Consider the following 13604-nt stretch of genomic DNA (forward strand, 5'->3'; position numbering starts at 1 on the left):
ATGTCGGATCGGGTTTGAAATTAGCAAAATGATGCATTTTGTAACCCGTTCGACTTCGATTAGGCACATTTATCAATCCGTTCGACTTTCAATTATTTCGAAAATTGTTTTTCATCTGGACAAGGCTGCCAAATTTGCAGAGATGTTTGCAAATTTTCTTATATTTATTTTTTGCCGCAAACTTTATTCTGTTGTAGACTTCTAATTTCAGTTACATGCTGCAGGAATATAGTACAGTAAGTTACATTTAATGCAACACGTTAATTTGGACATTTTCACCTCTTATTAGACATTTTTGTAAACATCGAGTTCGGGGCCCAAATTATGGTCCCACATTGATAGTAGCCATCAGATGCGACACTGTACCACTGTTGGATAATACGTAATTCATCGTAGCAATAGACTCGAATCATAAAGACCATCAAAACAACAATCCTCGAGAAGGCGAAAGTTTCCTCCGTGTTTCATCACCCACGTAACAAACGCAAGCAGAACGGTAAAGTTTTGTCCACTTAAAGTCGGTCCACTTTTATTTTTAAATAGACGACCTCCATCAAATATCTGAATATAAATGGAGAATGGGATGGATTGGGAAGGATTGAATCAAAATATTTTTGGAGAGGAAAGAGCAAACCAAAAGTAGTCTGTTTATGTTTATTAAAACCCAAAGACTCTATCTCCGCTGAGAAAAAGTACTCCGTTCTAAAATATCCTTTTTGGAGGGTGTGTGGCATGCCCAGTTCTGGCAACACGGGCATCGTTTTTTAAGCGATCAAGTAGGCTGGGCACTCGGCACATCTTCCGTCATCTTATTATCCCGCGGACACTCATGGGCACACACAGGGAACGTGAAGAAGCGCTTCGTATGGAGTGTTTCAGGTGACAATTTTCATATAAAATTCAATCTGGTGAGAATGAAGATTTTTTCCAATTATTATAATATGGTAGTTCTATCAATGTTAAAATTAATTGACAAGTTAATGCTGCCAAATTTTAAATAAAAATCCCTTATCGGGATTACAATCGATATGAAGCATTTGTTGGATGGGAGTTTATTTTGTCCAGAATACTCTCGGATATGTCGAAGTGTTCCGTTAGGCTGTCCAGACGTTGGTCGAACTGTTCCACCCGTCGTGTGTGGGTCATCGAAGCCTTGTCCATAACACGCGTCTTTTGCTCTAGGAATAGAAAACACAGATCAATGGATATAAAACTGAATGGTATGAAATTTATCAAGTTTATAACTCACCATTTTCTCCTCATCTTTTTGAGCGATTCTTCGGCTTCCATAAGCACCCGATCCGGAGCATTCGGTTGTGACTGATTGGCACTTGTGACACTTTTTTGTTAATAATTCATCAGTCCATATATGAAACGCGGGGAAAACATCTTGAAACGATAGGAATAAACATTTTCTAGTTGAAAAACATACCTAAAAATAATTTATACAGTAATTTACATTTAATGCGACATTTAGCTAATTGGACATACCTGTAATGCGACACGTTTAATTCGGGACATACAAGGTATGGTGTCGCAGTCTAACGGATTTCATGGTTGTATGAGGGAAATGTAAACAAACCATGTGATTTTCAATTGCAATAGTCGAGTGTCGTTTTCATCAATTCTACTGCAGTTTCTGAAACGTACAAATACGTTGTGGTAGAGTCGAGTTTATTGAAACGGTTTGCACCTCATAAACTATTGTTTTTTTTCTGATACACAATACAGAACTCAAAAAGTGTACCTTCTTTGAGATTAGCATGCTGGAGTGCAGTTATAAAATTTGAAAAATTGAATGAAAATCATTTTGAAATGTTGTTTGCATGGTCAAATTACATGGTGCTGATCCTTATGTAAACCTTACTTAAAGAACTCCAGAATCTTTTTACTAAAGCCTATGTGAAGTGGGCCTAAAAAGTTGAACAAATTGCCCTAACAGTAAGGCCGTCTACACATTAGGCAACAGCAACCCGATCTATGTTGGCGATGTCAATCGCATCGCCAACTCAGCTCTGCACATTGTGACAACTCGAACGCGATGAATTCGTTAAGTTTTTATCCGTCATAATCGCTAACAGAGATGACATTTCTTTAATTAAATAAGAAGAGCGAATTATGATTTTTCTCTTGACATTTTTCCTGATATGAGCGAAAAGAAAAAATACAATTACTTGATTTTGCAAACGGCATCAAAATTAAAATTTGTGAGAGTTTTTAAAATCTAAAATGAAGTCAAAGTGGGCTGCTTTAAAATACAATTTGCACTATAACAGAAAAATCTGTTCATCTGGCATTCCTGAATGACATTCTATAGAAAGTGCTACAGCTCATATAACAAAACAAAAATTCAAATTTGATTTTTGATTTGAAAAGCATACCGTCGTGTCAATATTTAACAAAATTTAACGTAAGTGAATTTCAGAATCGTATTTTTGCGAAATTCTGTATTATTTTTATAGTTTTGAATTCTTTCTCGTAGTTACGATATCACAAATTTAACTATACGTTTGTGCAATCTATCTGTTAACTATAAATGATTACCCAATAGATTTTATACTTATTATTTTAAGTATTTTGTGCTAGAATCAAGAATATTGTAGATTTTCGAATCAGAAAACTTTTGGTCGATTATTTCTCGAAAACTATAACATATAAATGTTGAACTTGAAAAGGAAAAAGAACATGCGATAGAATATCGAACTAATGGAGTTAATGAACCATATGGACTTTACATTTTTGATACTTTGAGAAAACGATTAATTTTTTGTTTTATTCTATTGTATAAAATTTCAGCGACCGTTTTACTGTCTTTGTACTGCGAGAAACATGGCGTATAATAAAATCCAGGATGTACATGTTGTGGATAATGATTTTGATCCATCATTAACGTCAGATTTATGGTCTGACGGGGACGATTCCAGCGATGATTCCAGTGATGAATTACTATTTAGATACTACGTCAGACGAAGGAATGCCATTCGAAGAAAATTGTGGGTCCATCCCTATCTGGAAAAAAACTTCACCAGAAGATTATTTGTAGCTGCAAAGGAGTTGCAAATTCCGGATAATAAATTTTTGTGCTTCTACCGGATGGCGAAGAGCACGTATTCCAACTTGGTCCAACTAATTTCTCCTGCAATTCAAAAAAAGAATACGCAGTTGAGAGAATGTGTGGATGGAGAGGAAAGGTTGCTTATAACTCTGAGGTAAAACCACCAACCTATGAATACATTTTATTATCCATTATCGCTGTTATATACTCCGAATTTTGGGATAGATTTAAACTTCTATAGACTTCCAACTGTTTTGTATAGTACTAGCCAACAAAAAACAAGTACCTCGTCGTGCAGCGTGCAAGAAGGAGCACTACATTATAAAATGTAGTGCATTTGAAAAAATGCCGCATAAGGAAAAGATGAATATAATTCAAATGAGGAGATTATGCAGTAATTGTTTACTGTGGAACTTGCGGAAAATGCCACCATACGTGGTTACATCCGGGCCACGAGAGCCCAAGAAACAACACACAACACAACGTAGAACCACCGTGGAGACGATCAGCTCCACCTGCAACAGTTACAAACGAAACAAAAAATTCTTCAATAAACCAAAAACAAGATGGAGAGTCAGTAGCTTTTCTATTTGTATAAAATAAAGTTTAAATATATTAATCACATACCTGACATCTGTACTTTTTTTTCCAATTTCTATCCATGCCATTTCAGTTTCATCTTTTTTTGCATAGCCAGGAAGTGTGAAGTTGTACAGTATTGGATGTTTCTCCACTTCCTGCACTAGCATGATGTTGATCTGCTGCTCGTTCATGTTCCTGAAAATTCTTCAATTTTAGATCGCTTTATTAGAAAATAACATATATCATTTGTAAAATTATATATTGAAGTAGCAAAATACTTACCTTTTGTTCGTGTTTCTATGAAGTGGGCCTCTTTTGACTGTTTAATGCTGCTGGCTATCACCACTGACAAATATTTAACTTAACGACGCATACATTGAAATGTCAACAGAAATTGAACGAAAAGGTTGCCGACACAAATCGCGCGCGACTCATGTCTGAGCGCGCTGAGTTGAATCGAAAAAGTTGGTCCGACCAAAGTTGCCAGTTGCCTAGTGTGTATGCTCCCATTTGATTACACATGTTCTCAACTTTTTTGACAGATTCGTTAAGTTGCTTTCCAACTTAGGTTGCCTAGTGTGTAGATGGCCTAAGGAAAATTGCTTATGTTAGTGGTACTGAAAACTATGATCATAACGTTGAACATAAATGTCGTTGAATCGTCTTCCTGATTGTAAATTAGGATATTAACCAGGAATATCGTAGCTTTACATCAAAACGGGTGAGACCCGGTACCTCGAATGGTTTCAACGGCTTAGTAAAGAGAGTGAGCCGTTGATAAATAATCGTGGCTGAAGTATTTATATCAACGCGTTGCATTTCCTTCCACCAAGTAAGTAAAATTACCCTCAACGACCAAACGATTTCCTCCGGCAGCGAAATTGAAAATATTTGCCAGGCCTACAATACATTACAGGTTGTATTTCTTCCCAATAATGTCTCCTGAAAAAACGCGAAAAAAATTCATCAGAAAACTCGTTACATTTTACATACAATATATATATATATATATTACAATACAATATCATTTGATACGAATTTGATACGGTCAGCTTTTCGTTGCTTTGGGTTGCCTCGTGAACAACTCTATATTTTATCCGAATTATTTTGCTGAAGCTCGATGTTTATTTACTTTACGTTTACTAGCGAACATTCAATGTGAACGGGAACTCGAACAACATTCTATTCACCACGATTTTCTGAGATGTTTGTTCGCAATGTTGTTCACCGTGAAATAATCCTACTTTTTCACCACCTGTTCATGTTCATCTTCAAGGGAACTCTAAACTTGCCTTTAACAAAAACTGTTTTCGGTCGGTTCAAAGGGACCGGTGCGAATCAGACAAAAATTTCTGTGTCAGTTTTTGCTTTTGTTTCGGTTTCACAGTTCTCTGACTACTGCGATGGAATTTCTAAATTCGAATTTCACCGCTTTGGTGAATTTCCGCCTTGCATTTGAGACGAACGGATGACAGATGCAAAATATTCGAACTTGATCGGATTGTGAATCCAATGGCCGATCGTGTATCGGAATAGGGGTGATTGATACATAATTGCTTTTAAACACGTTTGTCGCCCCGTCACCCAGATATGGGTGACACTTTTCTCGTTCAAATTGAATAGGATTTTTTAACCGAATTTGAAGGAATGGGTATCTAAATACAGTGAGTAAAATTTAATACGACATCTAGCTAATTGTACAAATCTGTAATGTGACACATTTATTTGGAAATTTTATCTCTAATTGGACATTTTTGTAAACATCGAATTCGGGGCCCAAATTATAGCCCCACATTGAAAATCGCCACCGGATACGACACTGCACCACTGTCTTCGCGAATGTCCAATTACAGGACAAAATCGCCTCCAATGCGACACTGAACGGTGCCTCGGCATGTCGTATTAAATGTAGATTACTCTAAAATTCTTCTTTTACGCCATTGATGCGTGTGCGTAAAAAAAGATCGCCCCGTTATCGGCGCGCTTTCGTCACAACCAGTCTCGCACGAGCACTCGCAGAATTTAAAAAAAATCGCGAAATAGAACAACGCCAAAAAAATCCAGTGTATACTAATTTGAGTTCCCACCTTTTTCAATAAATTTTGAAAAAAAACTTATCTTCACTTTCACACCTGTCATTGTGTATAAATTCATTCAATTATAGAAAACAACAATTCTGGTATGATTGAATAATCGTTTATCTCAGAATAATATAATATATTTTCCCAGAGGATACAGCACAAAATGATTCGCCAAATATTGGTAAAAAACGAAATCCTTGTTCAGTTGGTAGCAGCTAGGACATTCAGCCAACCTGCTGGTGGACGACCCTCAGCTGGAATTGCGAAACCTGCGCCCCCGGCAGCCGCACCAGGCGATGTTCCTGGATTAAGTAGCAAATGTGTTCATAGCAAGACCGGTCCTGTAGGACCTGGCGCTTCTCGCGACGGAGAGTACAAGGTGCCCGAGTACTTCTGCTACGACAAGGGCAGCTACTTCGAAGCCGAAGTTGAAATGGAGAAATTCAGGCTGCCACAACCCAGCTCGAAGCAGTGAAAGACATATAAATGTTAGATGTACGCATAAGCTAGTGAAATAAAGTGCAAAATTTCAATTGTAATATTTATTCGAACCCATTCGATTTGGTCATGTTTCAAATAGTAAAATATTCTTATCATTTGTTTTTGATAATTCACTAGGAATCATGAAGTCAGTTGAGTTGCAAATGAAGTGTTCATTTGTGTATTGACATTTAGAGGCAGTGAATGAATGTCAACACCATAGTTTCCAAACAAGAGCAAGTGGAACGAAAGGAACAATATACCAGACGAATGTATATCGCGCTGTGTTATGTGGAATCATTTGAATAATTGAAGCGTAATTGTGCATTTATTCATCTTGAATTACGAACAACTTCGTAAAAAATGACTAAGATTGATATTCCAATGAATAATAAAGTTGACGCCACAGCAACCTTTATTCAAAATGAAAAGGATGTTGAAGTGCAGGTGAGAGCCCCGAAGAGGATATTGCATTTCAGCGACGGAACACTTGAGGAGTACAGCGACAACGAGGAAGACCAAGTGGATGCTGCCAAAAAACATGAAGCTGCATTGGATGAGGTAAGATTTGAGATAAAAGAAAAGATACAATGGTTAATTAAGAAAAAATGTGGGTTGGGTTGAATGATTCATGGCAACCGAGGTTGTTTACTTCGCATCGCAAAATGGGTTTCCAATACATGCCACTAGAGTACGCTTCAAGAATGTGTCCGACCGTAGATGGCACCACTTCTGTTCCGTGTGGTTGTTGTCATGGGAATGATTTATAAAACGTTTATATCTCAACATTAATAATAATCCCTTCTTATAATTAAATTTGAGTATCACTTTTACATGATATATTCATAATTGTACTTTTCATTTCAGACCAAAATGAATTGGAGCGATTGGATGATGCACAAGACCTGCAAGCTTGGCAGTTCGGTTCTAGCCGGCTGCGATTACGTCGGGGAAGGATTAGCTTCAATGCTCGGTATTACAACACCAAAGTATAGCTTTGAAATAGAGGAATTCAAGCGAATACAGGCTGAGCAACAGGCAGAGGATCGTGCTATTCAAAATTTCGTCGAGCAGAATCGTCCCACCAGTAGCAGTGCAGATCCATCGACTGAGAGCAAACCAGACATGATAGTCGAGTTTCAATCGCATGTTGGTAACAACCCTGAAGATCAGGCTACAGCATCTAAGCATGTCACAGCGGGCGATAATGAGATCCAAAAATACTAAATAATGACGGTGATCTTCACAAGTTATGAATCATTATGTTATTATATGATGCACATTATAAGTAATATATATTTATTGGATCGTGGAACGAATATTATGGACAGTGCAATGTGTAATGGAATTAGAAGGAATGTTTTCCGAATATTTTGTAAATTATGTTTGAATGAGAGTAGCGAATAAAGTTTAACCATATAAAAGCACAATTCGTTTGAAAGAAAGTTAAGTGCGATACACGTTTTTTTTCTCTTGATCCAGTCATCCAGTTGAATCCTAAAAATACCCATTTTTTATATTTTCCTGTTTTATCTAGTAATATTTTTGAAATGTGTTCTTCCGTTTTACTTATTTTATGTAAAATAGATTTCCATCCTGAATGGCGTTAACGTTCCCTGTGGAACTTTTGCCGTCTCAATGTATGCATTAACTAGCGTCATTTATTAATACTTACATACACCAAACTTGGGACGCGACAGGACACAACACTTATAGTTCTTACAAACGTAAAGAGGACGTTAAATTTACCTTTTTTAGTCGACCGGTTTCGGGCTCGATACTGCCCATCTACGGGACGATGTCCAACTGATTACACAAAACAAAAAACAGCTTCGTACTGTTGTCGTACACGTCGGAGAGAAATAGAATCAGTAGATGTTATTCTTCGTCAAGTTGAACAAAGGCGATATAGTTGGAGCTTCAAATTCATTCATCAGCGGCGGCTCAGCAGTGTGAATAAACATGGATTCCCATGCATTTAAATGGGAAGCCTTCCTGACACACTTTCTGAGTTTCGCGTTGTCCCAATCGATTTGATGGTTTTGTCCCGTAGAGTGAACTGCAACACTTGATTCGTTGGGTCTGTTGTTTTCCATGGCGTTCCTGTGTTCCCTCAAACGTACTTTAAATTTTCGCCGGGTTTGACCAATGTACACCGCCGGGCAAGATTTACACGGTATCTCATAGATACCAGACATTTCCTCCGGCGGGATTTTGTACTTGAGAGAACACAGAAGGTCTTTCAGCGTATGGGCACTCTTGTATGCTGTTTGGAAACCGTGTTGTTTCAGGATCCCTTGAATCGGGTTTGTCATTTTCGGGTAGAATGGAAGGCTGATCCTCTGAATGTCCTCTTTTTGTGTTTGTAGTGTGGTCGCATTTTGGCGGTGTTTTTTCCGTTCGTGCTTTCTGAGGATCTTATTTACAAACCCTTCAGTGTAACCGTTCAAGGAGGCAGCTTCGTGGATTTTCTTCTTTTCCGCTTCAAATTCTTGTTTTCCAGCTGCGGAGGGCTTCAGTGACCGGTACGTTTGGGAACAGCGCAGTGACGTCAAACGAAACAAGTATTTCACTCCGCCGCATCATGAAGTTTTTCAATTTTTCTACTAGATCTATGGAATTTTTCACGTTTCTACCGTGGGCTATCGGGTACTTTTTCATTTCTTCCACCAACCATGCAGCCATTTTCTCCGTCGGAGTGCATATGCTGGAGGAGATCGGTCGCATTGCCACCGGATTTTTTGTGAATTTTCGGTAGGCAATACAACAATGCTACTTTTGAGTTCGGAACGTGTAGTCTCCTCTCAAGTTTTTCCTTTTCCCCCCATCAACCGAGCCACTTCTTGTCGTGTGTTGTTTGCTTCCTCAACCAACGCATTGAGAGGATCTTTCGGAGGACCATTTTTGAATTTGAACTCCTCATACGGACCGGCGGCGATCATGTCCAGAACTCTGGTGTCATAATCTTGTTTGTCTAAGATCACCACAGCGTTTCCTTTATCCGCGCGAGAATAAATCACGTCGCGTGCTTTCAGCTGTCGTACCGTGCTTTCCGTGCTGGAAGTTGGTGGGTTTTGGTTGTTCATCTTTTCCACTATATCTCCAATGCAACGCTCGACATCGTGACGGAGAGCAGACTTCGAAGAAATGTTGTTATATTGTATGGCACTTTCGATGTTGTTATCGATGTCAGCAACGGGAGCACACTTAGGGGGAACAGCGAAATTCAACCCCTTATTGAGTAAACCTTTCCATTCAATGGACCACCGCCTTTTCAACATTCCAATGAATTTGAAGCGGAAAAGAAGAAAATCCACGAAGATGCCTCGTTGAACGGTTACACTGAAGGGTTTGTAAATAAGATCCTCAGAAAGCACGAACGGAAAAAAACACCGCCAAAACGCGACCACACTACAAACACAAAAAGAGGACATTCAGAGGATCAGCCTTCCATTCTACCCGAAAATGACAAACCCGATTCAAGGGATCCTGAAACAACACGGTTTCCAAACAGCATACAAGGGTGCCCATACGCTGAAAGACCTTCTGTGTTCTCTCAAGGACAAAATCCCGCCGGAGGAAATGTCTGGTATCTATGAGATACCGTGTAAATCTTGCCCGGCGGTGTACATTGGTCAAACCCGTCGAAAATTTAAAGTACGTTTAAAGGAACACATGAACGCCGTGGAAAACAACAGACCCAACGAATCCAGGGGTTAGACATCAATTGAATATAGGCTACCCAAAATCAAAATCAATATGGCGTCATTTGTTTATCAACATATCATTTACGAGGATTGAAATCGAAAAATGCGCTGCTTTATTCTAACTGCATGAGCGATATTCATATTTCAGTTTCACATGGAGGTGTTCACATTTAACATGGAGTTTAAAAGTAACCACTATTCGACTATATAACCGCACCGAGTTGTACACAACAGTAATTGATTGAACCAAAATGTCAGTAAACCGCAGCAATATTGGGTACACTGGCAATATGAGGGATTTGACGTTTTAGTCGTACCCCTGAACGAATCAAGTGTGGCAGTTCAGTCTACGGGACAAAACCATCAAATCGATTGGGACAACGCGAAACTCAGAAAGTGTGTCAGGAAGGCTTCCCATTTAAATGCATGGGAATCCATGTTTATTCAAACTGCTGAGCCGCCGCTGATGAATGAATTTAAAGCTCCAATTATATCGCCTTTGTTCAACTTGACATAGAACAACATCTACTGATTCTATTTCTCTCCGACGTGTACGACAACAGTACGAAGCTGTTTTGTCGTAGGACTACGTCTTTCATTTCTATACCGGGGTGTAAAACCAAAGTTTCGAAAATGAAAGCGTTACGCCGGAGACCGAGATTTTGAGCGTTATTAAAAAATAGTTCTTAAACAACTGAACGAAATGGTATGATAAACACTTCATTCGAAAGATAAAAGGTCTACGCGTCATATACTTGTTACTTTTTCATCCAAAAACTTGTTTCAATAGTCTGAAAATTGCTTTCAAAACAGGCTATTGAAATCACCAATCAGTATATAAGCGAGCGCCGCTCGTAAACCCCCTCAGTTATGATTGAACAGCGATTATAGCATGTTGTCGCTGTGTTGTGAAGCTATTTTCGTTTATCATGAAAGCGCTAATGAACGGTGTCACCAAGAGCCTGTATGTGCACCTAAGGCCAGAAGGGAATCCATCAGGAGGAGAGTGATGCCACGGTTCCGCTTGAAACATCGGCCGCCACACACACATATACACGCGCGGAATTCTCGTTGCTATCATCGTTGCTGAAAAATAATCTGCCAGTTCCCCTGGGAATTGAAAAATACATTCATGCGAAAGAGTTTATTTTAATGTTTTCGATCCATATAACACTGCAACCAAATACATTTGGTTTTGTGATTTTTCAATCAATCGCAATTAATAGGAAAGCTTCTGAATATTTTTTTTCCCATCAGTATCCAATATTGGATGCATAACATGAAAAACGTGAAACATCATCGCGAAAATCAAGTCATTTTCGAGCGATTATTTGCTTTCTACTCATATAATGCTGCGACCAAATACATTTCGTTTTGGATTTTTTCAATCAAGTGCGATCAACCTAAGACCACGTTTTTCTGCAATTTATTAGAGGTGCAATGAATCTTTAGGAATTCCCGCTCTACGCGCACTCGCAAACAATGTTTACTCAACAATTTCTCAAACGAGAAATGGGTGTTGTGAGAAAGGATTAGCGAACGCGAAAACGACAAACGGGAGAAAGATATGTTTGGAGGTTGAAGGAAATTGGCAGAAAACTTCTTCATTCTATCATTCAAATAATGTGATTCATACCACTTCGTTTTACCAGAAAGAGTTTCTTAATGCTCAAAGGAGGAATTGAGTCCTCCGAGGAAATTACCCAGCGCAAATTAGAGTCGACTATCGATTGCGGCATTCGTACACAAATAATTTTATAATGCAGTTACACCAAAGTGATTTCTTCGGATATATTCACTACATCATGTCATATATTTCATATTCTTCATTATGAAATCCATATCCATGGCACCTATCGGTATCGAATTATCATCGACACCACGATTTTCGCTAAATGCTCCTTTCAGTTCGGCCTGTAAAAAACTTTTCTGAACTCTAATCCATCAAATTGGGAGCCCTGAAAAGGGCCGTTGATTATATGCTAAGCTAATATAGCATGCTCTCCTCGGATACGATGGGCCAGCTGGTCCTTGGGCATGATGTGACGCGTTTTGCATGGATAACACACAAATTGGTATCTTCGAATAAGCCTCCTGCAGCGTCATAACTGCGGAACTTTGGAAGCGCAAGTCGGTTTTGAAGTCCTGAGCAATTCCACGATCCAAATGCTGCAAAGGTAGCTGCGGATCACCAATTCGGTCGACTTCTGATAGCGACGAATTTCACGCAAAGTTCCCGGTCGATAGCGATGTGGCTTCTTCACCTATCCTGCTGCTGGTGCGCTTATCCGAGCTGCTTTCATGTGCCTTACCACCGAAAGACTAACGAGCTGTCTGCGAAAGACTAACGAGCTCGAGTCCTCACGGTGCGAGTGTAGAGTAAGAAATGAACGAAATGATGATGATGTTGAATTAAAGAGGCTTTAAACTTTTCAGTTCATTCGCCTCTAGCCTTGAGAAAGGCCTTGGGTTTTTTTTTTAAATCAAATTTCGCGCATGCTTCCTCTGCTCTCGTTTCCGGTAAATCATGTATATAGTGTAATAATTGTATAACATATGCTGGAAGAGAAGTACGTTAGTAATGGGAGGCATATTTGGTCACCTGGTAGTAGAAATAAGAAATAATTATATCAAACACGCTGAAAGAAAATAAAATGAGAAATGATGTCTAGCCCAGGAAGCTGAAAGTGAATTATATGGTAATTAAAAGATGTTAATTGACTTGTGTGCCATCCACGCAAAATTTGAATTCGTATGTCGGAAAAGAGCCTTTTTTTTACAAAAAATTAAAATCTGTGTATTTTGTTGTGAGTGTGTGTCTAAGTGTGTGTGTGGGTGTGTTTGGTTTGTGATATCTAACTACATATCTAACTAATTTTTTTTTTGTTTTTTGTTTTTCTTTTTTTATATATATTTATTAATTTTTTTTTTTATAAATAAAATGTGTGTGACCTAACATATGTAATACGTTGGTAACACATATATTAGCTCACAAGCATTAGGTGTTGGTATGAATGATGTGGTTAAGTCTGTAACATATAGTAAATAATTGTATAGTGGTTAAATAAGCTCCAAAAGATTCAGAGAAAACTTCAGGAAATGCAGTAATTTGTCCTCCTCCAAGTTATCTCTTGCTAGGGCTGTCCTTGGGTTGTCAGCTATCTGAAACTTAGTTCTCATAAGGTTGTAACGTGGGCAGACAAGTAGAAAATGTTCTACGGTCAGCCTGACGTTACAGGTATTACAAATGGGTGGTTCGGTTTTTTCAACCAAGAACCTGTGCGTTAATTTGGTATGTCCAATACGAAGACGTGTTAGACATACTTGAAAAGATCTTTGGTTTCTATCCATCCAAGGATGGGTAGTGTTTTTAATTTTTCTCAAAAAAGTATCTCTGCAGATGTTCCATTCGTTCTCCCAGCACGTCATCAGAGATGAGTTAACCCATCTGGTTATATCATCAGATGGGACGCTTGTGCTCCATAGTTCGGATGTTCTCCCTTCTTTGGCTAGGCGATCAGTCTCTTCGTTACCGCGGATTCCACAGTGACCTGGGATCCAGCAGAAGGTGATATCATTTTGGGCAGTTTTCTCTTCAATTGCGAGTACCCATGGATGTTTGCTACTTCCGCTCTCAAGAGCAAGAAGCGCGCTAGCAGAATCGGTGAAAATAACCGTCTTTCTGTTGTGTTCGCACTT

The 13604-nt window shown here is 38.8% G+C and overlaps 2 protein-coding genes and 1 long non-coding RNA gene across 5 annotated transcripts; 2 read left to right on the forward strand and 1 right to left on the reverse strand.

Moving 5' to 3' along the window:
- Nucleotides 1-882: 882 nt before the first annotated feature.
- Nucleotides 883-8417, reverse strand: LOC129779637 (uncharacterized). 3 transcript variants are annotated; one of them, XR_008743726.1, is made up of 4 exons: nucleotides 7948-8417; nucleotides 1492-1639; nucleotides 1250-1389; nucleotides 883-1178 (listed from the first exon to the last, which is right to left on the reverse strand). It is a non-coding gene; the product is annotated as an uncharacterized LOC129779637 (long non-coding RNA). The 3 variants fall into 3 exon arrangements; XR_008743725.1 differs by having other exon boundaries at nucleotides 1250-1432; XR_008743727.1 differs by lacking the exon at nucleotides 1492-1639.
- Nucleotides 5697-6251, forward strand: LOC129779635 (uncharacterized). The gene is made up of 2 exons (XM_055787222.1): nucleotides 5697-5816; nucleotides 5867-6251. Exon 2 carries the CDS (start codon nucleotides 5882-5884, stop codon nucleotides 6191-6193), a length of 312 nt encoding a protein of 103 aa, XP_055643197.1. The 5' UTR covers nucleotides 5697-5816; nucleotides 5867-5881; the 3' UTR covers nucleotides 6194-6251.
- On the forward strand, nucleotides 6425-7654 carry LOC129779634 (protein FAM177A1). Its single transcript, XM_055787221.1, has 2 exons — nucleotides 6425-6759; nucleotides 7066-7654. The coding sequence occupies exons 1-2, from the start codon at nucleotides 6562-6564 to the stop codon at nucleotides 7423-7425; spliced, it is 558 nt and encodes a 185-aa protein (XP_055643196.1). The 5' UTR covers nucleotides 6425-6561; the 3' UTR covers nucleotides 7426-7654.
- Nucleotides 8418-13604: the final 5187 nt, after the last annotated feature.

This window comes from Toxorhynchites rutilus, chromosome 3, assembly GCF_029784135.1.
Source record: "Toxorhynchites rutilus septentrionalis strain SRP chromosome 3, ASM2978413v1, whole genome shotgun sequence".
Classification (NCBI taxonomy): Eukaryota; Metazoa; Arthropoda; class Insecta; order Diptera; family Culicidae; genus Toxorhynchites; species Toxorhynchites rutilus.

Bases quoted from the DNA above. Each gene is read 5' to 3' on its own strand.
- LOC129779635 (XM_055787222.1), top strand. From the start codon at position 5,882: ATGATTCGCCAAATATTGGTAAAAAACGAAATCCTTGTTCAGTTGGTA.
- LOC129779634 (XM_055787221.1), top strand. From the start codon at position 6,562: ATGACTAAGATTGATATTCCAATGAATAATAAAGTTGACGCCACAGCA. The intron at 6,760-7,065 runs GTAAGATTTGAG...TTTTCATTTCAG, and splicing joins ATGAAGCTGCATTGGATGAG to ACCAAAATGAATTGGAGCGA.